General features: G+C 42.3%; 1 protein-coding gene across 1 annotated transcript; it reads right to left on the bottom strand.

Moving 5' to 3' along the window:
• Positions 1 to 2,698: 2,698 nt before the first annotated feature.
• On the bottom strand, positions 2,699 to 19,660 carry ETAA1 (ETAA1 activator of ATR kinase). The gene is made up of 7 exons (XM_039531861.1): positions 19,275 to 19,660; positions 16,721 to 16,855; positions 16,346 to 16,422; positions 9,864 to 9,982; positions 7,327 to 9,515; positions 4,493 to 4,587; positions 2,699 to 2,953 (listed from the first exon to the last, which is right to left on the bottom strand). Exons 1-7 carry the CDS (start codon positions 19,459 to 19,461, stop codon positions 2,903 to 2,905), a joined length of 2,853 nt encoding a protein of 950 aa, XP_039387795.1. The 5' UTR covers positions 19,462 to 19,660; the 3' UTR covers positions 2,699 to 2,902.
• Positions 19,661 to 20,106: the final 446 nt, after the last annotated feature.

The raw sequence follows: 20,106 nt of genomic DNA, 5'->3' as shown, positions 1-20,106 counted from the left end.
ATGTCTTCTGAGGCAGGGTTTCTCTGACTATTCTGGCAAAAATACCAGTATACATAGTAACCAGAGCTTTGAACAAATATTAGTTAAGATGATTTACAGCACAATTGCCAATGCATTCCTAGCTCCATCTTTGATGGACACTTACTCAGGCTGTCATCTGTAGCTGCACAGATTATATCTGCATTGGCCTCTTCCACAAACACTGGGATCACTGGAGTGTGTTACAGACAATTCAGCTCTCAAACAATGAGGCATTTGTGTTCATTTTCTTCCATTTTATCTTTGGAATTTTACTATTTAGGTCACTATCTGTTGCTCCCAGCTATTTTTTCCAGACAAATCACAGCTCTTTTTAGACTTAAAAGATATAATCAAAGAATTCATCTAACATTATTCCTTGAGTATAAAGCTCAAGATATAATAAATAGTACACATGCTATAAAATTACTCTGCCATTCCTGGGCTGCAGCCCCAAGATTAATTATATGTTACAGGCTAGATTTGAGAGCTGTTGAGTGGCAAGCCCTTTAAAAATCTGGCCCCTATCAGTACAATGAAAAACAATATTGGTAAACTACTCAAATGTGTTAAGTTAAACATGATTAAGATACTTCACTAGCAGGAATTAGGACATGGTGTAAAAGAGGTAGAACAATACCAACTGAATTCCTCAACTGCTCATGGACCTCTGTCTTAAAAAAAAACCTGCTTTAGGGACAAAATAAAATCCAAAGGGTACAACAGTGAAGACAATAGACTCAGCAAGATGAGTTAGTCTATGGAATAAAAAAATACACTGCATGAGAATGCTATATACAGCTATCTGCATATTTACATTAAACTTAAGCTGACTACTCTATTCCTGTAAAAAATTACTATGCTCAGAATGAAACGAAGATGAGGGCTTTTTGCCTTGGGGTAATTGTGGCTGCAGAGTGAAGTATGAGCTATTGAAATACCAAATTTCTGTACATGTGTATTAATTAATTTAAATGATGTAGCTACTTTACTAATCAAGCATTGTCTATTGCAAACATTATTAAATAAAAGCTTGCAGGATAGAAACTGACACACAGAGGTAAGCAACCAAGAGTTTAGCAGTGAGTGATGCCGCTCAGAAGTTAACAGGCTAGATTTAATACTGCACTGTGGCTTCTAGGAAACACTCCTATCCTCTGGCCAGAAGCACAGCCAGGGCTTCCCTGTGTCCCAACTAATGTATCAACCCCTGAGGCTGTAGGTAGCTTGAACAAGTTACAGCAATTCTCTGGCTAGCCTTACACTGGGGTCTGGTCTGGTGCACAATTGCTCTGAGATTGTGCAATGATAGCTTTACCCCTCACCCAATGACATGCCCTGGAGCTGAGTTGCCACAGACAACAATCTAGGCCTATATTACAGTATTTTTATGCTGCTGTGACATTATCCGATTGAAATGACCCTATAGATCATTGTTGCAACCACTGATATATTTGCAACAAATCTTGTACAAAATGTGGCATATAAGATGTCTATGGAAAGGTTATGATTTGCTGAATATGATTATTTGTATACAGGTATCATTTTTGTATTTGAAGTTCTGAGTATTGGCTCTACACCTGGATTTCAAATGTTTGCTCCTGAGGAAACACCCACAAGGTATTTAGCCTGAAGATCTTGGAGGGACTATTCAAATTAAGTGGCTCCTCAAGAAACACTTAACTGACAATGGACCATGGGAGACACCCATCGACACTGGATGGACTGTCTTGCAAATGCACTGTCTGGGGCATAGATAATGATTTCCTACTGTAACTAAGCAAAATTATGCATGGACATGTGACTTGCTCCTGTGATTCCAAACGCCCTCTTTTACCTGTAATTTTCCACTAACTATACTGAGGGCTTTGCTTGAAACAATGGGTTTCCCTCCACATGGCAGAAGCTATAAAAGACCCTGGAAACACTGCCATTTTGCCTCTTTCCTGCTCAGATCTCTGGACTACATACTTACACTAATGGGAGCATTCTACCAAGGGACTGATTTGGAAGCATCCAGAGACTTATCAAGCCAGCAGTTTATTCCATCACTGCTACAAGCCTGAACCAAAAACTCTGCATTTATTGTATTTGATTCCTTTAACCAATTTTAACTCTCACCTCTCTTATAATGAATAAACCTCTAGATTTTAGATACTAAAGGACCGGGAACAGTGTGATTTTTGGGTAAGTTCTGAGTTATATATTGACCTGGGTGTATGGCTAGTCATTTGGGATCAGAAGAACCTTTTATTTGACGAGGACTGAAATATCTAAGGAAACTGCTTTTATGACTTCGTGTTAGCCATTGTGGTGAAACAGAAGTTTACTTTTGTTGTAGGTTTGGTATATCTAATGGGAGAATAACCTCCAGTTTTGGGGTATAGCTTCCCTATTTCTCAGCAGTTTGTCCTGAATTTGGTGTTCTCAGTTGTGACCCACAAAGGCATGGTTACAGCTGCTCTTTTTTTTTTTTTTTTCCTCTCTCTCTCTCTCTCTCTCCTGTGGAGTTTGCAAATTCTCTGCTTCCTGGTAACTTCTTATAAGCAGTTGGGTAGGAGGAAGGGGGCAATGTCTGGATCACAAGCCCTTGCAAAGCAAGGACAATCTTTTTAAACAGCATAGCAAGTCAAAATGACAGTGATGTGTCAGCAAGGCTCCCAGTCTCACAGGGATTATTAAAAAACAGTATGTTCAAGAATATTTTAATTACAAGTATGTAACGGATACACAAACATTTGGACATGAAACATGAATAACTGAAAGATTAAAGTGACTTGCCTAAAGTGACAGATGAAATTCATGAGGAAAAAAATCAGGTATTAACCTCAGGTTTCTTGAATCCCAGTCCAGCGTTTTAACCATAAGGCCAGCCTTCCTTTTCTCATGCTTTGGAATATTCTTCACTAAAATTTACTTTTAGCCTGACAATTTTCTAATCACAGAACAAAATAGAATACTTAGATGTAAAAATTGCAAGTTTAATAATGGTTTACAAATATACAATATTTACATTGTTAAGTTTTACAAACCAAAAGCACAGTCTACGGGAGATGAAGACTTTGTGAGCCTTTGGCTACACTCAGCAAATTATTTATTTACATAACCAGATAATCAAATAATTTTTCATAATGTCATAAGTGATAACAAAACATTTTAAACTGAAAGCAGTTTTCTGTTGTGAAATGCCTACCAGCTTAACCACACACATTTTACAATTTGAACTCATTCTCCATGTATATCTGTTAAAACAGAGCTTCAAAACTCCAGTTCATCAGGTCAAATTAGGAAGAGTATAGCATTGAATCCATCATGTTTAAGTGCTTTACTGGCCAAGGGTTACACCAAAATCTATTTCAAACTGAAAACATAGTTGTGAAGTTTCAGGTATTTGAACACTGAACTGATTAAAGCAGTTGTAGTACAATCTTCCACATTGTGTATTTAATTCTAATCACATTTAACCAAATGAAGTCATACCCATACAAGAGACAACAGGCCAGATCATTAACTCGAAAAAATCTGTGTAATTCCATTGCAGTCAATGTAGCTATTCTGATTTACATCATTTGAGGATCTGGCCCAGTAGATTCTATTTTTCCTACACAGTTTGATAGTGGTTCAGTAAAGTAGCATTAGCTGCATTTTAATTAACCCTATAATACTTGTTTTTGGAAATGGGTGGCATAACCAGGAACCCCTTCAAAATGGTAGCCAGGAAAACAATACCTCCACCTCTTAATGGAAGAAACAAAAAAGTGTCTTTCAGTACGCCTTGATCTTACAGATTAGCTATCTGCTATGCTAGGTTCTTTCTTTACCACGTATATACTAGTCCATCACTTAAAAGAAGCAGACTGACAATGGATTCTCCAGATTGTGTGTATTTCCACTAATTTTTTGATGGCTGGACTTGTTCTAATCAGTCAGCACTAACTTCATCTTTTGGAAGCTGAATTTTTAGGCTTTCATCTCCATGAGTTAGTTTCAAGTTTATTAAAACCAGTTTGAGAACCACAGAGATATAATAAATGCACACACTAATGTTTCAGCCTACTCACTTCATGGATTTAAAATAAAAATCTTGCTGATAAGTGAGAAACAAAGGAAAACAATAGAAACATGTGAATGAACTTTATGCTGTATTCCTTTCTTGAACACTTTAAATACTATTCACATGAATTTTAAACCACACAATTGCAACATGTGACAGTACCAGTGTGTACACGATATTGAACTTCATTGTAATGGCTATTAAGACACTTGGAGGAAACTGTTGTTTACAACTGTAAACTGTTTTTATAATTTAACATACACTCCAGCATCAATTTCTCATACAGAAGTAAAAAAGATCAAGATGAGGCATCACAGACAGAATTTTAAAAATGGTTCAGTCTTTATTACAATCATTTTCCTACCCAACAAATTAAATGGCAAAAAATCCAAACCAAATTCAAGTATCTTTGAGACATGCCTGCATTCTGGATTTTCTTCGAGCAAGAGCTTCTTGTTTTTTCCTTTCAATTTCTTCTTGAGAACATTTTCTGTTTTTCTGTTCTATCACAAATGCTGCAAGTATAAAATATGCATTAGGGGCCTTCAAACTTGTTCAGTATGCATTTTTAGTTGTCTGTCTTCAGTGTCTGAAGATAAACAGTAGCAACACACTGGACTGACAAATGAGGAACCCAAGTTAAAAAATGGCCTACAAAACAGTTGATCCTCAAGGCAGGAAGTGGCAAGATATTGTATTGCTGCTGAAGGCTACTTACTACCCAATGTACTGGGAAGCAGACATTTGCTTAAAGGAAATTTTATTGCTGCCCTTCAAGTGAACTTTACGACATCAGAAATCAATATAGAGACTACAATGAGGTAAGAAAGTTAAGGATACTGGAGTGAAAGGGGCTCTAAATCCAAGTGGGTTAGGTAGAGATCCTGGTATCAGATTGTACAGACACTGGGGTCAGGTATAGTACAGGCGTCAAACAGATAGGACCAGCGGGGTAGAAATAAGGTCAAACCCAACAAAAAAAACCAGGAGATGGGGACATGATAGCTAAGCATAACATTTTATGTGTTTTCCTATAGAGCAGTAAATTAGAATGCACTAAAATCCTGGCCCCACAGAAATCAAACAAAAAATTCCCACTAAAGTCAGTATGACCAGGATTTCACCTATTTTCCTATTAACACAGCTTGGAATATGTGGCCTTTCACATTAGAGAAATAAGACAAAGGGCATAAAGTCAGTTAAGGCAACTACAAATGTGGGTAATAATATAAATACAAGTTTTGAGAGAGATGACTTGCCAAACTCTATGCATGTCTGTGGTTAAGGTCTCAGCCCCAACGAGAGGGACGGTTATCCTTGCAGTGAGGATGGGAAATTTAGATTAAAATACAGAACTACCACCCAAAAAGAACTGAACGTAGTGCCACAGAGTACAAGATATTCTTGCCCAATTTCCTATATTTAATGACCAATGTATTCTGTCAAAAAGTCCAAACATTACTATCAAGGAAAGCTATTTATTCCTTGAGGTTAACGCTCCAAAAGGGCAAATCAGAAAGCGTTGCAGCAAGCAAATATAGTAATTCACACCAATTCCTTGGTAAAAGGAGACAAGATTTTCTTGTTGCTAAGTGCTAATGTAATTGAAACATTCACCGTCACTGTTTTGGAGACAGGCACTGTCAACCAATGACATCAAGGAGCTGAGGTTTCCATTAATTTTCTTCTATAGAACATATTCTAATAGTTTTTGGGTGGTGTGGTTTTTTCTGTTTGTTTTGTAATAGTTTCCAAGACTGCTACTTCCCACTTACCCACTGTCCCAGGTATGAAAAAAAGGAAGAAAAGGGCTGGAATATCGGACACAAAACAAAATAATCCATAACACTACTTGAATAAGTCAGTTGTTTGGCAAAGTACAGCTACCTCCAAATGCAGATGGTGTATGTTACAATGTGAGTGTTAGGTATTTTTGTAGCTGTGATTTCTGAACTTCGGCACTGACATGGTATGTTTTAAAGGTGAACTACAAACAAAACATCAGTATTCAGCTTCACCAAGATTTAATATTGAAAAGAAACTTCACAAAGCCATGCAGTGAACTAAAATCCTGAACTGACTGTTGGCTGGTTCCACGCCCAAGCATGTTTCCCTAGTAACTGGTTAGTGCTTGCAGCCAGGGGCGGCTCTAGAGCCCAGCGGGGCAAGCAGCCGCCTGGGGCGGCCCTTTCCCAGGGGGGCGGCAGGCTGGGCCGGTGGACCTGCCGCAGTCATGCCTGCAGGAGGTCCAACGGAGCTCGGGGAGGGTCCACTGGTCCCGCGGCTCGGCTGGACCTCCCGCAGGCATGACTGCGGCAGCTCAACCGGAGCCGCCGGACCAGCTGCGGGAGGTTCAGCTGAGCCGCGCGACCAGCGGACCCTCCGCAGTCATGCCCGCGGCAGGTCCGCTGCTCCCGCGGCTCGGGGGCGCCTCCCGGGCATCATTGCTTGGGGCGGCCAAATTTGTAGAGCCGCCCCTGCTTGCAGCAAGCAGCTTTGGAAAAGGCTGGGTAAGCTAAAATAGGCTTGGGGACAGGGACAATGATACAAGAGCCAAACAGCTAGCCCACTCCCCCAGCAGCAACCAGTAGAAACCAACTGACAGACTTGGGAACAGAAAGGAAAGTGTAAGTTTTTCGATTACATAGTGAATACCCCACTTGGCTGGCAAGTTTGGGCACACAGCAGATACTGATGCAGGCCAAGGTTTTCCCAAGTGAGTAGTGACTGGGGTGCCAATTTCCAGGTGTCTAACTTGACACACTTACATTCATGCCCTGAAAATCAGGCTCCTTTAAAGTAACCAATCTTTGGCACCCCAAAACTGAACCATCCCAAATCAATAGTCTCTTTTAAAAGTCTTAGTTGAAGTAAGTAGCATTTTAATTTGCAGTTCACATTTAAAATCAAATGTAAGCATCAGAGAACAGTGACCAAGAAATGATGAGACATTCTGGCAATGCTGAAATATAGTGTGTCCAGAAGGGTCATCAAGATACCCTGGACTTATAGGTAGGGTCAAGTATTTTGGCAAATAGTAAGTTGAGGGAGGGTTTCCAAAACAGATTTTCATTTTTGAAAGAGAGATAAAGTAAAAATGTTTATTTTAAAATTGTCTCTTCATGCCTAGTTTGAGAAGACCAAATACTTAAGTTTATAAACAACATTTCAATACCATAAAGTTTGCTTTGATGTGATTTAACACCTTATCCCCCTCCCGCACCCACCCAGGTTAGTATTAAAAAAGAAAATACCTGTTGTAGACTCTGCCAGAGATTCTGAAAGGTGCCTCTTAAAAGGTGGTTTTTGATTAATTTTTATCTTCCCATGCAAAGGGATGTTCAGTTGATTCTTGCTTTCTTCCAAACCCTGCTGCGTAACTTTGATTCCAGAAGTGCGTCCTATACTTTTACTGTTAGGATCCACATGAACAGCAACCTGGGAATTGCTAATATTTTTAAATGTAAACTTTGAAGGCACAACTGACATTTTGTTCATACAACTGTTATTTTGAATCTTTCTTGTGTTGTGTGAAAAATCTTGGTTATATCCTCCATTAAAAGTATTAGTACACCCATTTGTTATGTTAACTGGGCCAATTTCAGAACTGAGGCTTCCTGCAGGCACAGAATTAGACCGATACCATTTTCCTGGAACACTGTTTGTAGTATTTGCAGAAGCAGCTTTATTATAGTTTTGGGAATGGGTATACCTGTGTTGTATAGGAACATTTGCCATCACAGCTATAGGATTTGCAGAATTTGTACAGTTCACTACATTTCCAAATGTAGTTAATCTGTCTGTAACCTTTGAGGAGTTTGTACAAGGAGTACCCACTGAGCTGGTGTCCTGGCTGGCGCTGATTTTTTGTGCCAATGGGTGACTAGGCAGTCCTTTTTTAGATGCTGTGAAGCTGTTATCGGCATCAGATTTGGAAGTAATACTGGCTCCTTTTATAATTATTGCTCTTTTGTTTCCATGTTTAATGTCTTGGTTCTGAGTTTGTTTTTCTACATCATCACACACCTGATACAACAAATCATCATCTTCGCAGTTTGTGTCCCAAAGACTATCAGATTCACAAAACATATCTAAAACTTCATCAGGAAACTTAGGATCATTCCAATCATCAAATGACACAGAACATTTCTGAGGCATTTCAGCTTGTTTTAGGTTAGCCACACCAGTATAGGTCACCACCTTCACTAGATCATTAGGCTTAGTGTTAGTAGAAATAGATGACTGAGGGAAAATATTGTGTTTGTTATTTCCATATTTTCCAGTCTGTGTTCTATGAGGATTAGAGTGTATCAAGATGGAAGAGGATCCTTTTACCGGAAAACTGGTGGGACCACATTTAGGCTGAATGCATTCCATTCCATTCTTAAGGTCAGATTCCACTGAAATAAGAGAAGTATCATCAGAAACTTTGTTTTGGGCACTTTTCCAAGTGGAATTTATTGTATATGTTTTAACATCATGCTCCATAGGTAAAAAAACAGTCTGTACCTTTGAATTTTCCATCTCGTTATTTGGTTTCTGGAAAGAAAGAGATTTTGCAGCATCTTGTATTGTTTTACTATTTTGTTTCAGGGGTGCATATTGAATACTGTTGGATTTGGATGAAAAACTTACACCAATTACAGAATTAGAAGTATTTGTTCTTTCCTTAGTTTTACTAATGCCATTGAAAGCATGCGTGCTTGGCTTTTTAGGAGCTGATAAAGCTTTTTCAGGCGTACTAATTTGCATTACAAAGGAATCATCTGCCAATAAATCAATATCCCAATCATCAAAGTCATCATGAGCTACTTCAGCAGGCTTACTAGAGATCAATGATTCTATCTTAGAAGATGTTAAACTTAGTTTTGGCAGCAAAGGAATATTCTTAGTTTCAGGAGCTGCAATCTGGTTCACATTTTCTGATGCACATGTTGAACCTTGCATCTGGCATATCTCTTCAGCAATGTGCTGCTTGGTTACTGTACTTTCCTTAAAAGTGTGCTTCTCCTCCACCAAGGGGCTTTTGGGGCTTTCATGGAAACTATTGTTTAGGGAAATAGCTGATAGGCCTTGGCTCAACTGTCCACTACATTTTTGGGTAGAGCAATCAAAAAGGGCATTAAGGGCCACTTCGGCCTCAAGGTCTAAAGACTTCTGGCTGCTAGTTTGACATTCTATAGCAGGGATGCCAGTGCTCTCTTTAACTGGCTTCAAGGACAGAACAGTAGGTGTTTCAGAATCTTCATCAAGGAATGACTGCAGATTTTTCATCTGTGCATCATCTTTATAATTATTTAAAGTCTCTGCCTCTGCAGTAGTCTGAATAAAACCATTGCATTGATCATCTTGCTCCTTGACTGTATCTAGCTCTACCTGGTTTCTATCAAATTGCTTAGCCAACTTCATTAGTTCCTCTTCAGTATTTTTTATTTTATGATCTCTAAATGGAAAAATAGAAAAAAGTCAAAAATACTGAAGAATACTTTGCAAAGTGAAACCAGTTTACTCTCTAGTTTAACAAATGTATCTACATAGGATATGATTAAAAATCTCTAAACAAGCATATATAATTAATGTAACTGTTAAGATCTATCCCTTTACTGCGACCAATGATCATCTCATTTTAAAAGATTACTACATAAAGAATAAAAATATTACCATGTATTGACCCTGCTAATGTACAGAATATTCATTAATCCCGTAAATTCATGGATTCAATGAAATGCTGCTTCCTTTACATGAAAGCATAACTTCTTTGATGTATAAGTTAAAGTGAATTAGAACTTACCGTGTACCATTTAATTTTGTCCTAGTTCGCACTTTTACTACTCCAGGTGTACAGGGAATAGCATCCTCACCAATCCACATCCCTAGAAGAGATCCCTCAGAACAGCCTGGTTTTTCATCCTGAACAAGTAAGATTAAATTGGCACTACTTAGCAATTTGATTTAAATTAAAGATTTCCCTACACACACAAGTTGCACTGGTTTAACTTAAATCAGTTTTAAAACAGATAAAACTGATACAAACCTGGCTATGAACTAAAGGCACAAGCTAAATCAATATAAACCAGGTTTAAGCCAATGTAAGATTTCACACACAAAGTTGAATGAAATTAACTACACCAGTTTAAAAACCACAACTTTAATTAAGGTGGTGCTACTTTGTATGTGGACCTGGTTTAGGATATTACTATATTAACAGACAAAGTACCAAAGTGAAAAATTACAATAAAATATTCTGCAATGTTCAGTTAGCAAACTTTATTTTATTCTACTAATACAGCTACCTAAGATGTGCTCTCTTTGTTTACCTATTAAAACAGTGCAGACAAATTACAGAAATTCAGAAAATCATATTGAAGATGTCTCTTGAACAGGAGCAAATTTTGAATTCTTCCATTACACCACCGTCATCATACTAAGATATTTCAGATAAATAAGTAGTAATAAATAGAATTTAGAACTTAAATAAAGATTGGTCCAGAGCTCTCAAGTTCAGATCTGCATCTGAACTCTCTCAAAGTTCTTAGGTATACAGATCAGTGAATGTGATTCATGGATACTTATAAACAACTAAAAAGAACGAAGATGCAGAATTACTCTATATAAGCAAGAGGAAGTGACTTGAGTTTTATTGATCAGTATTGGAAAAGAGCTTTTATTTTAGGGAAAAAAGTGATACTACCAGCAAAAGGTAATCCAAACACTGAAAAAGTGTGAATAAGAAGCCGTAGTCCAAGACAGGACTATAAATGGTGCAAGAGAGAGCAATAACTTATACTACAAAAGGGGAGGTACAGTTAATTGTTTCTTTAATAATGACTTTGAAACCCCAGACTGGAAGATTTTTTTCCAAATATTATGCTATAGCTTTGAAATACAGAAACCACTTTAAATGGTGTCAAATAAATAGGCACGTTTTTGCCTGTTGAAGATTACATAATTGTGTCAGGAAAAGACAGATTTTCTTATGGGTCTTATGCTTCAGTAAAAGATGGCCCTGCTGTTAGAATAGCATCTTGTTTACTTTGTCAAATTCCTGGCTCTGGATGACAATTACACAGGTACACTGGCATCAACCATGAAAACTGACTAGGATTACAAACTCAGACATTACTAACTTCATCTACTAGAATAACCAAGCAATTTAATTATATCAATGCTATTGCACAGTCTCTCCTCATCTTAATCTTGTATGGTTCCTGCACTTTGCTAGTCTTTATTTCAAGATAATTCATATTTTAAGGGCAAAATAAGATTAATTGTCTTTTCCATGGTTAGACTGCTTCTTTCAACAACAAAAAATAAAAAGGAATAAGACTGGAATGGCAACACAAAATGAATAAAGTATTTTAAATTGTTAACAGTTACTATATTTCCAGGATTTTGGATTTCCAGTTGAAACAGCAATATAAAAAGTTGACAAGAGTAACAGTCGCTCAACTGTTACTATTTATAGTCAGTTTACATCAGTAAACTGTACTAAAATTCTGTACATTAGATATAAACAAAGTATAAAAACGAAGTATTCTTGAAAGCCCATTCATGTTTAGCAGAATACTAACAACTTATCTATGAATACTGCTTTTTAGAAATGTAACTTTAAGAAATCAAAGCCAAAAGGTATTCAGAAACTGGACCATCCTTGCATTTAATCCGATTTACACAAATAATGTAACATTATGTACCTTTAGAAAGATGTTGGGAATACACAAAAGGATACAATTTATAAAAATGTTCAAAGGGAAATGGCAAAAATTAAAACATATCTGACATACAAATTTAAATTGACTTCAATTTTGATATTCTTTTTTTAATCTAAAACTCTGCAAGATCCTGCTTGCCACTGTCTTTTCTCTATTAGGTGAGCTACTCCTTCTAGCCAATTTACAAGATTAAATGTAAGAGGCCACATACTCACCTGGTATAAACTGTTTTAATAGAGTTATTTACACCAGCTGAGGATTTAATCCTGAGAGTGCAATGTGCTGGCTATCTTATAACCACCAATTATGAGATACTCAAAATTCTAGCTTCAGACTTGTTTAAGATATGAATAATAATATTTATCTTTTACTGTACTGTACTTCTTGTAACTTTGCATTCACAGGAAATTCAGACTTGATGGTACCTTTTATTAGAGTCTGTGGCCAGCAGAGAACTGCAAGTTGTATGATTTTCTTGCTGATCCAACTTTTTAATTTTAATTGCAGAAATATTATTGTAATGAACTGAGCTGCATGGAGAGTCTGAAAAATTATCCCAAAGGCAGACCTCTGAGCACCATAATTGGCTTCAACAGGCAAAGTAGTCTAAAAGAGAACCTTATGGACATCTAAGAAAACAAGCAAGCGTCAGAAAGAGAGAAAAATAAAAATAGAGAGGTGGCAGAGGGAGGCAAGGTAAGGAAACAAACTGAGAACTTTGTAAAAGGAGGGAAGGAATAAAAGCAAGTTACACAAGAGAAATAAGAAGGAAACTGGTTATAAAAAGGAAGGCAAAAGTAACTCTTCCAAGTAATTTCAGAACTCATAATCTGGGAGCAGGATCAGTCTCTAAAGCCAGGAACACATTTAATCATTTGGAGAACTAGGTTATTTTACAGCTATGGCATGGATGTGTGTTTGGAAAGCTAGAACTAACCATAAGCAGAGAACACTATGATTTAACAAAAAGGAGGGTACAAAAACCTGAAAGCTATGGTTACTTGCATTGTGTTGGCATGGTAAATGAAGAGAGGAACCACCTAGTAAATACGATATGCCTAAAATTATACATTTGAAATTAAGTGGTTGAAATAGAACATGCCACTGCATTTTTCAGAAGAAATAGATCACTATCACTCCTTTTGAAGCTAACACCTTCTAAAAATTGAGGCTGGTCTTGTTGGGATCCAGGAACTGGACGGGCAGAAGCCCGCTCACTGCTAAAGGACCTCCCCCCAGCCTAAGGGGAGGATCCACAGGTCCAGGATGACACATAATTGCAGGGGACAACTAAGGAGGTAACAGGAACAAGAGTGAGTTCACAGGGCTAAACGAAGGGAACCTGACAGAGAATCCCAGACAGCACCCACTGCTCCTCAAAGGTGTTGAGGGAGACAGCGGACGCCACCCAGAGAAACTCTGCCCGGATGCGTGAACGGACTGAGGAGCGGAAATAGGCCCCGCAGTTGCAGGAAACCCCGTCGGCCAACCTCCTCTCCCTGGTTTTGTAGATGGCCATTTTGGCCAGGGCTAGGAGGTTGACAAGGAGGTCCCACGACTTTGTGGGGCCACGGATAGGGGGTGCGTAGATGAACAGGTGAGGGGAAAAGGGCAACCAAAAATGTAGTAATATATCCAAGAAGAGCTAGAATAGGGACTGCAACCTGGCACACTCCAGATACGCACTCATGCTGCAAAAGGGACAAATGTCTGGGAGGGGAGTGAACCGTGCCAAGTATGAACCCGTGCTCACGGCTCCGTTAAGGAGTGGCCAGCTGATGTCCCTGGTGGGCCTCGGGACCAGGGTGGAATATAGGCTGGCCCACCAGGGCTCCTCACCCTCCAGAGGTGGCAGGAGGTCCTGCCACTTTGTGTCGTGGTGGGACACGAGGGTGAGGATGTAAAGGTTGCGGAGCACGAGCATGTACAGATGTTTTCTTGGCACGGTTCAGAACCAAACCGGCTGCAACTTGTGCAGCTGGCTCACGGTAAAGGGGCAGGATGTCCGGGAAGGTCCACGGGGCAGGGTCCCGATGAAAAGGTCCGGAGGGCCTGGGCTGGAGGGTGGGCAGGGCATGCCTTCTCTCAGGACCTGGTCTAGGAAAACCCGAGCAGTGGGCAGTAAAGCGGCCCTCACCTCCTGAAGTACGCGCCGGGGAATACGAGGCCTGGAGAACCCCATGCACTGAGCAAGCGTCAGGGGATCCAGCCAGTCTCCCTGATCGTAGTCCAGGTCTCTGACTCTGGTGACTTCCACCAGGACTAACCCCTGGCGCACTGAGAGAGACTCTGCCACCTGCACACAGAGCGGGGGGTTGTGTAGAGGGGTTCCGGGAGGAGATCTGCCCCCTTGGTGGCCCCCACAGACCTGGTCACCGAGAGCAGTTTCCAGGTCCGGAGGTGGTCCTGGTAGAAGACCAGCAGCCCGGAGAGGTCTTGCGGAAGACCTCTTGGATGGAGATAAAGGAGCTGCCAGTCGTATCGGACCCCTTGGAAGCTGTGCAGAAGGCATGTGCCAGTACACTCCACGCTGGACTACCTGCACCGTAAAGGAACGTCTGCAGGGCCTGGAGGCAGAAGACATGGACTTGAGTGCGCAGGCACTTCACCTGCCCCTGGAGGAGGGAGGGCAGGGCCTGGAGAACCCCTGCAGGGACCCAATCCTGGTCAGAAGAACTCCAGAATCAACGTTCGGGGGTTGCCAAGGAAGCCCAGGGCCAGGACCAGGATGTTGAGCCGGTGCCAGAGCATGGACAGGACTAGCTGATTGAGCACCAGTGGCCTCCCTTGGAGGGAGAGGCACCAGAGTAGTCCTGTCCATCTCCGGAGTCACTCTACCACCTGCCCTCTAAACCTTGCCAGTTCTCCGGCGGTGACGGATGTGTGGCAGAAAGGTAAACGTCAAGACAGAGCAGCGGACCCGTGCTTCACCAGATGGCCTGAAGCGCAAGTGGGAGGGAGCTCACCTGCCACCCATCCCCAACCACCAGGCCAGAGGTCTTGACCCGGGCGGAGGAGGCTGCCGAGTAGATGGCCTGGGAAGCCTCCACCCGCACCAAGTCACCCGGGTCCTGAACCACGAGGAGCACATCATCGGCATACGCCAACAGGACCAACTGCAGCTCTGGCTCTCGCAGCACCAACCCCATCGGCCTCCAGTGGAGGAGACAGAGGAAGGGCTCGACCACCAGAGCGTACAGCTGGCCTGAGAGGGGGCACCCCTGCCGTACTCCCCACCCGAGGCTGATCGGCTGGATCATGGTCCAGTTGAGCCTGACTAGACACACTGCGGAGACATACAGCACCTGGAGAAAGCCTACAAACTGGGGTCCAAAGCCGAACGCTCGTAGAGTGCCCAGGAGATACCCAAGGTCCACCCTGTCGAACGCCTTCTCCTGATGCAGGGACAGAAGGGCAAACGACAGACCATCCCTACACCCGAGCCCCAATAAATCCTGGACCAAATACAGATTATCAAAGATGGTATGGCCTGGAACAGTGTAGGTCTGGTCGGGGTGGACCACGCCAGCAAGGACCCCTGCCGCAGCAAGATGGCCTTTGCTATGACTTTGCAGTCCGTGCTGAGGAGCAAGATGGGATGCCAATTCCGAAGTTTGCGGGGGAGGGCTTCCGAGAACTCGGCCAGAGTGAGAGGCAGCTCTAGCCAGTCTCGGTCACCCGCGCTGACCGTCGGGAGTCCGTCCCAGAGCACTCTGCAAGCGTCAGGATCGGTCGGATCCGAGAAGAAAAGGTCTGCGTAGAAGGCCCTGGCCCTCCCGCACATCTCCACCAGATCCGTGAGGGGGGCAGGTGACATGCTTCTTGGCCCCCCTCCTTTTCTCCAGGGCGTAGAAGTGGGAGCCGCGATCCATCTCCCGAAGGTGGTGGATGTGGGATCGGACAAAGGCATCTTGGGCCCGATGGTCCTCGAGGGCCCAGAGCTCCTCCCACTTCTCCCAGCATGCCCTGCAGAGGGATGGATCCCCAGGGCTGGTGGCGAGACACCTCTCCAGCTCTAAGACCTCCCATTCCAACTGCTCAATCACTGCATCCCTCCGTCAGCTGGCGTCCCGGGTGTAGTCACGGCAGAAGAGCCAGGTGTGCACCTTCCCCACGTCCCACTACTGCCGCGCCAAGGGAAAGGTGCGCCTCTGCCCTCGCCGGGCCAGCCAGAACTCCCAGAAGGACACCATGAAGCCCACATCCTCCAACAAGCTGTTGTTAAAGTGCCAATGGGCCAGCCCCAGCCTCTCTGAGAAGAGAGGGTAATTTTTACACGGGTAATTTTTTAAACCCAAAAATCAATGTATGAATTCAAAGATCTGACAAAAAGAATCAAAATAGTCAAATGTTATGCTTGTGATTTTAAATTCAACGTGACAAATATGCTAATGCAAATATTAGAAAAACTAAGAATCTCAGTCTTTTACTATGCGAAAGAGATTATGGAGACTAACCAACTGCCTTTTCCTCTGGTTTGTCGACAGACGACTACAGCATCGTTTTTAACCTTTGATTTTTGCATAAAGTACAAAGTGTTGCTATAGGAAATTATAATTACCTGTGGAGCAATACGATTAACAATATCTGAAATGTCAACTGTACATCTACTGGTAGCCTGTTTCTTTCTTTCATTACCTATAAAAGAAAAACCTCTGTATAAACTGTCAAACACGACAAACCCATTTCACATACAACTGCTAAATTCAAAACTGTATTAAGTGCTGTATCACAGTATTTACTGTAATGTCAATAAAAAGCCAGCCAGCCATACTAAGAAATGGCATTAAAAATGGATTTTACTGATAAAGAGTGCTTCTGTAGTGAAGAAAAAAAAAAGTTCAGACATCTACAGTGTACTCCAACTATACATTTCAAATGGACATTTACTTTCTAAAAAGCACACTAGAAATAAGAACTCTTTGGTAATAGTTACCTAGTTTGTGTGTAATTGGCGAATGAGGATCCCAAAATATTTCTTGCTGTATATCAGTATCATTGGCTGGAGAATTGAAGGTAGGTAACCTTGATCTGCTATTTAATCTCTTCGGAGTCTTATATAAACATGATTCTGTGTGAACAGAAAGTAAGATTTTCCATATAAGAAATTAGCACTAGTAAAAATATTATCATTGAATTTAATATAAAAACAGACCCCATGGATCAAGTTTTATAACCTGCAAGATGAAATAAATTATATACAATCATTCCTTAATTTTTCAATTTAGACGTAAACTAAATTTTTCATGATTACATATTAAGTTCAGAATATGACTTGTCAGCTGCATTACTGCAGATAGAACAGTAAATCCATTTTCAAAATGTACTGCAGGATTCAGAACGCAAGATATTCAGCACCTAGCAGTAAGAATGAAAACTATCAAACAATAAGCCAAAATAGTGCATTGCACCACCAGTGGAATCTGATCATAAAAGTCATCTTAACCAAAGTGATAGGAGATCTTTTGGTAGAACAGATGCTCCTCCGTCTTTTTCTTTCCCTCCACTGGGATAGGAGTTTTGTGACCTTACACTGTAGTGATCTCTGGCTACAATTTCACCCCCTCAAATCCATCAGCAGTCAGTCTAAGTTCTAACTTACCCCTGGAGACTGGCTGTGCACAGCAGTCCCAGGACTGGGAATATGTTCTCCACCCCACTGCTCCTTGACACTGTGTACAGTTCAACCAAACCCCAAAATCTGACCCTATCATTGTAACATTAAGGTAATTCTAGAGTGCCCTTTGTCTTGTCCTATAGGGCAGCTCTTATAATCCAGAATCACTATGCATTTTCACATATAATGGATAAAAACAGGTCATAAGTGTGTAAAGACCGCTTGCCATGATTAGCTATGATTCCACTGAAATAAGCAGAACAGAGTACATGAAGTGCAATTTGTTGCATCTGCCTTTTTTAACTGAACTTGGCAGTGTGGATGCAGCCTACAGATAAAGGAATTTTAAAAGACAGTACTACTAAATTTAAATAAATATATTTGGTTTTGGAAAAGATGTAGTTAGAATTCAAACATTTGTCACCTCTTAAAAATGAAGAAATCCTTAATCATTCATTCAAGTTTCAAATCCAAAAGGTATTAGCACAGAGAAAGGATTGCCTTTCCCTGCAGGAAACATTCCTTTCTGGTTGATCTGGGTCAGTTTTGACAAAACTGGAAGGAACTGAATGTGCACAAGGAGTGGGATTGGGAGAGGTGTGGAGGCACAAACAGGCCTCCATTTAAAAAATATTAGGCCCCAATCCTACAAATTATTCCATATGAGTTCTGCAATTGTATGAAGTTCTACTAAAGGTAACGGGGTTCTGTGTGAGCATAGAATAAATTACAGGACCACGACCAAAGTTATTTAAATGTTTTCTCGCTTAGTATTAAACAACATTGAAATTGAAAAGTGGAAAGTCCCTTGACTTAGAAAAGAAAGAAAAAAATAAATGGAACTTCAGAAGAAAATTCTATAGCTGCATGAAACAATGCACTGATGAAAATAAGTCACCAGCAGTCAGATCACACACAGAGGTTTTTAATACTGGATTCCCTATTTGTACAGATGGAAATGTTCTGCTTAAAAACTGATGGCATGATCTGCTCCAAGACAACAGGGAGATGCTGCTTAAGTATTCATATATGAATTATGATAGAGTCCATTCTTTCCTGCAGTTGAGAGAAAGATTCAGAAGACAGATGAAACCTTTAGGAAAAGGGTCTCACATAACCAGAGTATGTGTGTTGTGCGACTGAACTTCAGTTACCCAGTTTAGGCAGCGCTGCAAATTACAAGTTTAGGTCTAGCCTGTAAATTTCTAAGACAATCCAATCCTCAAAACAAAAATGCTGCAAACACCAACACCAGTTTTTAACTTTTTTGTTTACAACAAATCCTTGTGCTTCAGTGAATTGCAACTGTCTGGGAAATAACAAGGCTAACTGGGCCAGTGTCCCCATCAGTCAATAAGCTCTTTCAGAGCATCAGAACGAACAGAATCTTATAATGGGAACCAAACTGATGTAATTTGGAAAAAAAGAGAAGAGATACCCCCTCTTCTCGGGCCAGCCAAGCTGTTTGATGCCTTATACACACACCCCAGCCCGTTACAGCGTGAAAACACCAAGCTTAGCAGTTACTGACTTGCATTAAACATACAGCACCTAGCACATTAGGGGCCTGCTCTCAGTAGGACAAGCCTTTGCACAGCTGACAAGTTAAGGTGTGTGGGGGGCGGGGAGGTGAAAACGGGATGGAAGGGTGGGGGGGGTCCCTCAGTGTGCCCCAGGAGACTTTAGGGAGTGGGTATCGCTTGTGGGAATACGGTTGGGGCGCCCCTCCTGGGGATCCGCTCCCACAGGGTTCTGGGGTATCTCAAACTGGGGGAGCCCGTCTCTGCAGAGTGCTGCGCCGTATCCCCGCACCCCGGGGCGGGAAGCAGTAACCCCCATGCGGGGCGGCCCGGCCTGGCTCCTCGGGCCTCACCCTCCGCCTTGTTCTTGCTACTGGGATCGGCAGCAGCCGCCGCCGCCCCTCCATCTTCCGGGCCCCCAGCGCCGCTTTCCCCAGCAGCCGCCGCCCTCCGCCTGCTGCTCCTGCCGCCGCCCCGCGTCTCCGGGGCCGGGGACCTGAGGCGGAGCTTGTCACCACCCTTCCGCCGTCTGCTAGCCATGGCGCGCGGCCCGGCGGCTCAGCATGGCGGCCCCCAACCGGCCGCTCACGCCGCCGCCGCCGCCATCTTCCCCAGCGCCGCGAGCTCGCCCCGGCCCGGATTGGTCGAAATCAGCTCGGCTGGGGCCGTGATTGGTCTCGAGCGCAGATAAGTGCGGACGCGGCAGGGAACTATAACAGCAAGCGAAGCCGCGCTCAATGGAGGCGGTTCCTTCTGCACAATACAGACTCTTCCCACTGCCCCCCTCATTACAGAGTCCTCCCTTCATATCCCTCCCACTGCCCCCTCATTACACCCACCCCTGACTGCACCCCTCCCACTGCCCATCCACTACAGACCCCTCCCACCGCCCCCTCATTACACCCACCCCTGACTGCACACCCCTCCCACTACCCATCCACTACAGACCCCTCCCACTGCCCCCTCATTACACCCACCCCTGACTGCACCCCTCCCACTGCCCATCCACTACAGACCCCTTCCACCGCCCCCTCATTACACCCACCCCTGACTGCACACCTCTCCCACTGCCCATCTACTACAGACCCCTCATTACACCCACCCCTGACTGCACCCCACTACCCATCCACTACAGACCCTTCCCACTGCCCCCTCATTACACCCACCCCTGACTGCACCCCCACT

This window comes from Mauremys reevesii, linkage group 3 (genome assembly GCF_016161935.1).
Source record: "Mauremys reevesii isolate NIE-2019 linkage group 3, ASM1616193v1, whole genome shotgun sequence".
NCBI classification, from domain to species: domain Eukaryota; kingdom Metazoa; phylum Chordata; order Testudines; family Geoemydidae; genus Mauremys; species Mauremys reevesii.
The sequence above is the reverse complement of the archived record's forward strand: the minus strand, read 5'-3'. Positions and strand labels throughout refer to the sequence as shown.

Excerpts from the sequence above, each read along its gene's own strand:
- ETAA1 (XM_039531861.1), bottom strand. The coding sequence starts at position 19,461 with ATGGCTAGCAGACGGCGGAAGGGTGGTGACAAGCTCCGCCTCAGGTCC. Across the intron at positions 16,423-16,720 it reads GCCAATTACACACAAACTAG|GTAATGAAAGAAAGAAACAG; the intron begins GTAACTATTACC and ends TTTCTTTTATAG. Across the intron at positions 9,516-9,863 it reads ACAAAATTAAATGGTACACG|AGATCATAAAATAAAAAATA; the intron begins GTAAGTTCTAAT and ends TTTTCCATTTAG.